Below are 9,984 nucleotides of genomic sequence, written 5' to 3'. Positions count from 1 at the left end.
CTAAACTAAGGATGTTCAACCTAAACTAAGAATATTAAGGTTTAACTAAGGATGTTCAAAACTAAACTAAGACTTTAACGGGAAATTATATTAACTATCTAAATTTGTGAATTAATAATTGTTAATCTAACAAATATAATATTAAGGTTTAACTAAGGATGTTCAAACCTAAACTAAGGATGTTCAATCCTAAATTAACAAATATTTCACAAATAAAAATCTAAAGATTAGCAATTCATTATCATATAATTAACAATTAGCTAGCAAATAATTAATAAAAGTTAACAAATAAACAATTAACTAATGAAACTATTAAAAAATATTTAATTAATAATTAACAGATAAACAATTAACCAATCAAACTATTAACAAATAATTAATAAATAATTAACAAATAGACAATTAGCTAATCCAACAATTAACAAATACTAAATAAATAATCAACAAATAAACAATTAGCTAACAAACAATTAACAATTAATTATTAAAAAAAAAAACTAAAAAAAGGGGCAGTCCACTGCCTCATTTGCCCAAAAAAAAAAGAGCATAGTATTTTTTTTTCTCGAAATCCACAACTATTACACAATAATCATGCTTAGGATAATAATATATTTAATAATATAATAGAAAATTCGTAGTGAAATATCTAGATTGAAAGTTGTTTTTAGTTTTTGAAATAGAGTTTACTACTTTATTAGAAAACAAAGCTTTTAAAACTTTGTTATTCGTGAATATCACAAAGAATATTGTTTTCGGGTTAAAAATATACGAAAATGATGTTTTTTAAAAGGTGGGAACCACTGTTTTAAGCTTCAACTTTTTAAAAAAAAATGGTGGAGGACTATTGGAGTGGGGACGTTTATTAAAGATTAGTGCGCAAAGATTAGTTTGATCACTTTTTTTTATTAGGTTATTTTGGCACCTTCTGGTCATTTAAGTTACGGACTCATTGCATAGCAAGCACGCCATCTGGCTATTGCTGTACGACAGACAACAGCCTGGATCGGATTGCCTTTATTTTTGCGCTACGTTCCAGCCTCCAAGGTTTACATAAAATAAGAACCTTAATAAAGCAATCAAATTTTAAAAACTACCATTATTCCCAACTGAATTATTTTGATTTAACTCAATCAATACCTCAATTATGATACGAAGTCATGTTATCAGACGACAGCAGCATTATTATGATAATTTAGCCACAAAAAAATAAATTATTATGATAAGAACGCCATGGCATGTCGATTAGACCCAAGAATCAGGAGATGATGTTTTATTCTAAGACTAATTAATTCTCCTTCTCTTTTTTTTTGGCTGCTAATAATACAACAGTCTTACGTTAATTAAATAGAAAGAATACACCCTCAAACATGAATCTTTTACAGCGTCAATGGCTTGTTCATCACAATTTACATCTTATATACAGTGCATTTGATATATGTGTCATTATTGACAATACACATTAATTAGTTTATACAATGCATTATAGAGTTCGCCAAATATTTTAAGTGTGTGAAGAAGCCAACTTCTCTGAACATTCCCTCTTTAAAATTATTGAATCGTAAGGTAGGAGTTTAAGGGTGAATATACCCTTACCTCGATCTAAATTCAAACATTTAATTTAAATTTTAAGAAATGGAATAACATTTACCTACCACAAGCTTTTGTAGCAAAAAGTACTTCGAAATTGATTGCTAAAAATTAACAATTTAAAGAATTATTAAATTTTCAAATAGTGATGGTGGTATTGTTAGAGTCTTAGAGACAGATGAGTAAAATAATGAAACAGGACAAGACAACTGTTTACCCCAAAATTAGGTAATCAATTGAATTTGTAAGTGAGGTATAGGGTATGTGGGCAAACTTTAATCTTTGTTGGTTTTTGAGGGAATATATATATACATATATGGATTTGTGTACAATGGTTTGTAGATATGAATATATGCGTTAATAACTTGGATACATGCATTGCATATGTCTCTATGGATGATTAAGTATAGTGATATTAGAAGAATGAAGCTAAACAATAATACTCCACAGATCCGGACTAAAGAGAGAAATAATATTTTGATTTGCTATTACAATGCTCTAGATTCCAAAAGCTAACCAAAAGTAGGGAAATCTTTGTTATAGGTTTGCCCTATGGGCCTTGTATACGACATAAAGCCACTTTTAGAATAAAAAACCTAAAAAGGATAGGGTTGGGCGTACGGTGCGACACCGTACGATTAGCGTACAATGTGGCGAAGCGGTCTTGACGCGTGGCAATTTTATAACGATCAATCCGGACTAACTTATGGGTCTTTTTTTACGGTCATGGAGAAACCGGGTTAATGGCCACGATCAACTCGGTTATGGAAAAGCGGGACTAGGCCAAACCCGAATTTGCTTTCAGATAAACCGGACCAAACGATTCCTTCGCTTTCTTCTGATTAACCACTTTTGGTGCAATACCTCCGGTCTGAAAGAAAGTTTTCATGCTCGTGCTTGTTTCTTTTTTCCCTCGATCCTCGGTCTCAAACCCTCGGTTTAGCATGAATTCGATTTTGCCCGTATACAACGACAAGGCAATATGAGGAGAAGAAAATGACACTATTAAGATATCTCTTGTGGTTTATTTATCTACATATTGACGATTTCCTCCAAATAGGATCAGATAACTAAGAACACTTGTAATAAATAGTATAACCGACACTTGCCTTCTCCATTTAAGGCCCCATTTGGACATGGTTTCAAACCATGTTTGGATATATAATTTGAATATTTTAAGTTGTATTTTCTCTTATAGACATAAAAATTTCACAAATTGTGAAAACTATCAAAACATTCTCAATTCTTATACAATCTTACCAAATGAGCAAATCATAGTTTATAACAAAATTAGTACACTACTAGAAGGCTTTTCTAAAAAATACAACATCAATTAATCAAATTTTACTTCAATAAAATCGAAAACTTAACATGAATAGTAATGTAACTACTATTTAATATAATCTTTCACATAAATTAAAAGTTGGTAGACATAAATAAAGGTTGGTGGAAGTTAATGAGATTGGTAAATGATTGATGGGGGTAATTGTTAAAAATATTTACCAACTTATGGGTCTTTTTTTACAAAATATTAACTTATGGGTTAAATTTTGTATTTTAAAAAGTTAAAACCATGCTTTTTGGATGATTTGGGTTCAAACCATGATTTCAAACCAGGTTTCAAACCATGACTGAAAATTGATGGCCAAACGCTGGTTTGAAACCATGGTTTGAAAATTGATGGCCAAACGCCTACTAACTTTGGGCTCAAACTACGAAGCAGGAGCGTTTGTGAGATTCAACTTTAACAAAGTATATTACCAGCAAAAATTAGTGACATCCAGGGTTTCTAGATAATTGGTATAACCAAGTTACTGGCTTTAATAACTCTATGGTTTTCATTCCGCATTCTTAAAGTTCGAATGGGTAAATTTCACAGATGGACACTTAACTATCATTTTTTTTCACAAAAGCCACTTAACTATCGTTTCTAACACAAAGTCACTTAACTATCACTTTTTTCCCACAAAAGTCACTTAATTCGTTTCACAAAAGTCACTATATCACTTTTCGATGTCACTTAACCACTTTACGGTGAATAGCTCACCTTTTACTCTCTCTCTCTCTCTCTTTTTTTTTTTCTTCTAAAAAATCTAATAAATTAAAAATAACTTAAAAAGGTTCAACCCGACCCGATCCAAAATTAATTATTACTCCCTCTATATCAAACGGTTTGGTTTTGAGCCAAAACAGTTTAATTTTGACGATAAATTTGGGCATGTCTTCTTTAAGTTTTTTGAAATAAAATGTACATATTTGGAAACTACATAAAAAATATTATATGGCACGATAATGGACAATTCAAAATATTTAAAAGATTTATGAAAAAATTATGGTCAAAGAAACACTTGTTTGAATCTCGAAATCCGAAAGGTGACACATAAAATGGGACAGAGGGAGTTAATTTTTTGGGGGTTGAATCTCTTTTAGTAATTTTTAATTTATTAGATTTAAAAAAAAAATAGAGTAAAAGATGAGTTATTCACCTAAAGTGGTTTAGTGACACCGGAAAGTGATTTAGTGACCTTTGTGTTAGAAACGATAATTAAGTGAATTTTGTGAAAAAAAGTGATAGCTAAGCTAAGTGGCTTTTGTGTTAAAAACGATAGTTAAGTGACTTTTGTGTGAAAACAAAGTAATAGTTAAACTATCAATGAAATTTACCAAGTTTAATAGACCCAAATAATCTATTAAGTACTCTGTGTACTCACTTTCATGTTCGTCCAAATTATATTTTATTGTCACTTTTAGTAGATGAAGAGAAAAACATATATTTTTCTTCATGTTTTACCCTTATAATTAATTACTTATTCCCCGAATCATTTCCCAAGACCTAACACTAAACATCAATTAATATAGGTATTGTGGTAAAATATTCATACAACTTATTATTTCTTAAAGGTGCAAAGTCCAATCACATATATATATATATAATAAGTAAAAGTGAATATATATATATATACAATATATTGAGAAAACTGTGATTTTGGTGCCGATTAATGATAAATTCTTATTTTAATTCTCGTTAAATATATATATATATATATATATATATATATATATATTTATTAAGCTTCAATTAGTAGAATTGTGAACTTTTGCACCGTGTTATCGTGTTGATCTGTCTAGCAATCAAGAAGACACTGAATTCCTTGTCCACATATTGATGTTATCTTTTAAGAATGGCTCGTAGATGGAGTTTGGGCTTATGAATCGAAAATGTGGTCATTTGGATCTATTTCAAGTCCGGCTTAACTCGGTCCAATCCATCCATCCCACCTCATACAAAAAGCCCACAATCATCCCCACCCCCAAACAAAAGACACATTTGTCTTCTACTTTCTCCGCCTCAATTTAGGTGAGGGTGTTTGATTGAACACATAGTTTAAAACGAAAGGAAAATTTTTGGAGCGTGTAGTGTAAAACAAATCACAGATATTTGTGTGATTAAAACATATAAATCATCTTATTAAGGGTGGAAAACAAGTTTAAAGTTACTATATTGTTTCTAAGTCAGAAAATTTGACATTCTTTTTTAAGTAGATAAAATAAAAAGTATGATACATCGATTTCGGTAAACGTTGGGTAGCCAAGTGGGAAGCGGATAACTGATGAAAGCATCTAAGTAGTAAGTCCACCACAAGATCTCTCCCTATTCAAACATACTCAATTGGATGAAATTTTTGAATTAAATCGTGCTATTTTGAAATTTGATGATGTTTTTCATAGCAGTCCAAGGATTAATTTACTTTTAGGCATGCTTCGTTTGGACAAAAAAAGTAATAAATAAATTCTATTAATAAGGTATCGCGCACGACTACCACATACTATAGTGTGTTGGTCTTTTGATAAAAAGATTGGTCTCAAGATTAATTTGTGCATAACTCAGTGATCTCATTAGGTACTTATTATATCACTAACATAAGTACTAGATAATTTTACGCACTAAAGCTTAGCTAGATCAGAAAAGGTCACTTATCATTTTTGTATGTATTGCGTTAAATTCTAATCTTCCATGATATTTACCTATTTCATTGCCAGTTAAATTAAATGTTAACTAAAAAAAGTTAAACTTAAAAGAACTTGTAGGAAAACAAAGTCTCAAGTTCTGAGAGCTAAATAAGTAGCGCGGAGCTAGCATTCCGCTTACAAGTTCAGCAAAATTTTATAGTTTTGAAGCAAATTTTGTATTTGTTTCACAACCCCACTTAATATGTATACATAATTTATCAAGAATTCAATAATTTTCTTTTCTAAAATCTAGAATACATCAACTTAAAATTTTAGTTCCATCTTTGTAAATAAGACTTTAGCAAGCTTTAGCTTTTAGTAGCAGACTTAAAAAGGTATAATACCCTCTCCACCACCAAAGAAAAAGAAGAAAAAAGATGTTACAGTCAATTCTCTGTATAATTTCCATTCGTTATAACAGCATTTCACTATAACGATCAGATTTTCTCCGGAACCAATTTTTTATGTTATATTTTACTTCTGTATAACAACATTCTACCTATAACAGCAATTGCGTTCATAAGAAATAGAAACCTGCTATCAACAAACTCCTATAAACTATGACAACAACTAACAAACTAAAAATATGTCACGTATTCAACATTTAGAAATATAAATCATCATATTAAGGGTGAAAAAGAAGTTTAACGGTATATTGTTTCTAAATAAGAAAATTTGACATTCTTTTTTAAATTGATTAAAGTAAAAAGTATGATACATCGATTTTGATAAATGTTGGGTAGTCAAGTGAGGAGCGGATAACTGCTGAAAGTATCTAAGTAGTAAGCCCACCTCAAAATGAGTGCTCTCCTATTCAGACGTGCTCAATTGAGTGAAAATTTTGAATTAGATCATGCTACTTTGAAATCTAATAATGTTTTTCGTAGCAGTCCAAGGATTGATTTACTTTTGGGCATGCTTTGTTTGGACAGAAAAAAAAAAGTAATAAATAAATTCTATTAATAAGGTACAGCGCACGACTACTATATTATACTTATAGTGTGTTGATCTTTTGATAAAGAGATTGGTCTCTAGATCAATTTCTTATCTCATTAGGTACTCATTCCATCCTTATTGCAGTGTCTTACTTTTTTTTTTTTTGGTTTGTCCCCGAACGAGTGCCTTTTTTTATATTTAGTGAGTTGACAATTCAAGCATTTTACATGACAAGTTCAAAACCACAAAATTCAAAGAATATTTTATTACATTACACACATCTTCAATTTAGAACTATAAGATTCAAAAATTATTTTTTATTCCTTAAATTTTGTGTCTAATCTAATTAACACACTTAAATTGATACGGAGGGAGTACTTATTATTTCACTAACAAAAGATCAAAATGGAGTATCATTCTGTTAAACATATTAAGAGCCTATTTGGATGGGCTTAAAAAAAGCAGCTTATGAGCTGAAAACAGCTTATAAGCCAAAAAAATAAAATAAGTTGGGGTAGCCTAACTTTTTTTTTTTTTTTTTTTTTGGCTTATAATTTGTTCGTCACTTTGCTCTTATTAACTTTAGATAAATTGCCCAAATCGACCTAATTATTTTATTAAGTTTATTTTATACACAAAATAATTTTAAGCTAACCAGCCAAACACTCAAAAAAGTTGAAAACAACAGATCAGCAACTTATAAGCCAATCCAAACGGGCTCTAAAGTTGGAAGATTGTCACATCAAAGGGAGGTGAGGGAGTATATACTTTGGTTAATTTTAGAAGCATTCTAATGTAATGTATACCCAACACTTGTTGGGTTTTAACTGGACCTGAGAACAAAAAAAGGGAGGGCTGAAGTTAGACCGAAATCCCCTGGAAACTTGCCATCCTAAATTTTCTCCTACAAGATTTTGAATCTGAAACACGTCTAATTCCAAAGTATGTAGAAAGCCCTAGAATCTTCGATTTGGTCAATTCTTTTATTATACATAATATATAACATTTCAGAGATCCATAGAATGATTATCGTTTGAAGTCATCATCATTCTTTCTCGTCCAAATCGGTAAGTTTTATAATTCTTCAATCAATTTTACCTTAATCCTAAACTAGTTGACGTCTGTTATATCATTCTTTTTTGTAATTCTTAATTTTAAATTTGCATCTTATGGAAATCGCGAGCTATTTAAGCAATTTTGTCACAGTTTATCAGGTTAAATTATGATTATAATACATACTTTTGTTTCATTATCATTATACATAATTCTGCTTTACATCTTCGTACATAGGTCATGATTAAAATGTTAGGTGTTCGTCAATGGGTTGTCTAATTTCGCGTTCAAAAAGCTATCAATATATTTAAGGTAACAGAAATATGGTTGAATTATTCTATTAAAGGAAACCCTTCTTTCAGAAATCAGCTCAAACTGATAATGCCTTAAAGAATGAAATCGGGGTGGAATTCTTCATCTCGAGCTTATTTGATCCATGTTTTATGTTTTTTTCGTTGGCAAATTGCCCAGGCTATAGAATTTTTCAAACTGAGATAGTGTTTTATCTTATTTGTAAAAGCCTGTTATGGTTGTAATACATCATTTTAATTGAGATATAAAGAGATATATCATTCTGATGGTATCAAACACTCAAGCAAAAGAAAAGGTTCATCTCTGTTTTTGTTGAATGTTTGTATAGTGATAGCTAGTTTTGGTATCACGGGGATGTCATCGCAACTCAGTCATAGATGATGGAATCATCAAAGATTTGACCTTTTAGAAATCTGTCTATAACTGACTAGAGGTCTGGGCATGTCCAACAGATTTCTCGAGTGTCCGAGTTTATATTAAACAACATAGGGGTCTAGCTTACTGAAAAACGTGTGCTCGCCAAGTTAAAATATTTTGAGCAAATGATTTAGGTTCAGTTTTCTTAACGCTCATCTGTCGTTCGTTCTGGTTTTCTGGATCTTGCTTGTCGCATTCGTAGTGCCTTTTGACTATCTTTTTTGTTTTCAAATTTGCTGTGTGTATGCACGAGGAATGTTGGTTGCTAACATTGGAATTAATATGGGTACCTTGCAATTGACAGGTGAAGTGCATTTCTGTGTGCTAATTAAGACTGGGTGAAATATGCAGAACTCAAAAGCAAAGGCATATGAGAGTTCTTCTTCCTCGGGAAATGGCAACAATGATGCTGGTGATTTTGAGTGCAACATCTGCTTTGAATTAGCACAAGACCCTATTGTGACCCTTTGTGGTCACCTCTACTGTTGGCCATGTTTGTATAGATGGCTAAGGCTTCACTCACAATGCCATGAGTGCCCTGTTTGTAAGGCCCTTATACAAGAGGAGAAGTTAGTTCCTCTTTATGGTAGAGGGAGGACATCAACTGATCCCAGATCGAAACCAGTACCTGGAGTTGAAATACCTAGAAGGCCAGCAGGGCAAAGACCTGAAACAGCTCCTCCACCGGAATCAAATACTTTTCCTAACCCTGCGTTTGGTCTTATGGGAGGGATTTTTCCAGGAGCAAGTGCGAGTTTTGGTAACTTTACAATGTCTGCTGGTTTCGGTGGATTATTCCCATCATTGTTCAGTTTTCAGTTTAATGGATTCCCTGGTCCAACTGCATTTGGTGCAACACCAAATTACCCATATGGGTATCCTCCTGTATATCGCGGGGCAAATGTTCACAATGCTGCACAGTCAACTCAAAGTCAGGCAGATAATAATTTGAAGTTTATGTTCTTACTTGTTGGATTTCTTGTGTTCCTGTATTTGTTTGGTTACTGAATGAACTTTCCCCTTCATCTCAGGAAGCTGTTGCCTCATACTAACTTGTAGTAATCATTCTTAATGGTTGTAAATATGTTGAATTTTTGTACTCGGAGTTGCAATGCAAAGATGAACTGATGCGATTAGTGGGGTTGCACTTTGCTTCGGTCGTGTAACATGTTTATTTTTCCTTGACGCCTTGACATGCATGTTATATGAGTATGAGAGCTTGCTGTAGCTGCTTCTTTTTCCATACCCGGGGGTAAAAATACCCAAAAAACCTTTGCTCTAACTCTTGATTCATCTGTATATGTCCTTTATGTAGACTGGCATGCTCTGTTGGATATTTTACTTCTTTTGCTTTCAAGTTTGGTGTCTGATACTAACAGGTCCAATCTTTTGTGACACTGGAATTCAGTACGAGCGTTTGATTGTGTTTGTTCATCAGATTTCGTTTTCATCCTTGTTTACTGAGGAAATTAGTTATGATAGTGATTAGTAGGGCAAAATTAATGGCTTGTCCTCGTGTCTTATATAAATGTAGATTGAATGTGATTGAGAAATATTGCCTTTGAAAGATGAGAAAATGACAAAAACACATCTGTTCTATTGATTTGCTTGAAAAACATGTTGAACTTCTGTGCTGTGGGTGTTAATGATTAATATGTAGACGCAGAA

General features: G+C 31.9%; 1 protein-coding gene across 1 annotated transcript; it reads left to right on the top strand.

The window, feature by feature from the left end:
• The first annotated feature begins 7,419 nt into the window (after positions 1 to 7,419).
• On the top strand, positions 7,420 to 9,468 carry LOC132036905 (uncharacterized). The gene is made up of 2 exons (XM_059427321.1): positions 7,420 to 7,601; positions 8,621 to 9,468. The coding sequence occupies exon 2, from the start codon at positions 8,662 to 8,664 to the stop codon at positions 9,322 to 9,324; it is 663 nt and encodes a 220-aa protein (XP_059283304.1). The 5' UTR covers positions 7,420 to 7,601; positions 8,621 to 8,661; the 3' UTR covers positions 9,325 to 9,468.
• The last annotated feature ends 516 nt before the right edge of the window (positions 9,469 to 9,984 follow it).

Source organism: Lycium ferocissimum, chromosome 2, assembly GCF_029784015.1.
Source record: "Lycium ferocissimum isolate CSIRO_LF1 chromosome 2, AGI_CSIRO_Lferr_CH_V1, whole genome shotgun sequence".
In the NCBI taxonomy this organism is placed as follows: domain Eukaryota; kingdom Viridiplantae; phylum Streptophyta; class Magnoliopsida; order Solanales; family Solanaceae; genus Lycium; species Lycium ferocissimum.
The sequence above is the reverse complement of the archived record's forward strand: the minus strand, read 5'-3'. Positions and strand labels throughout refer to the sequence as shown.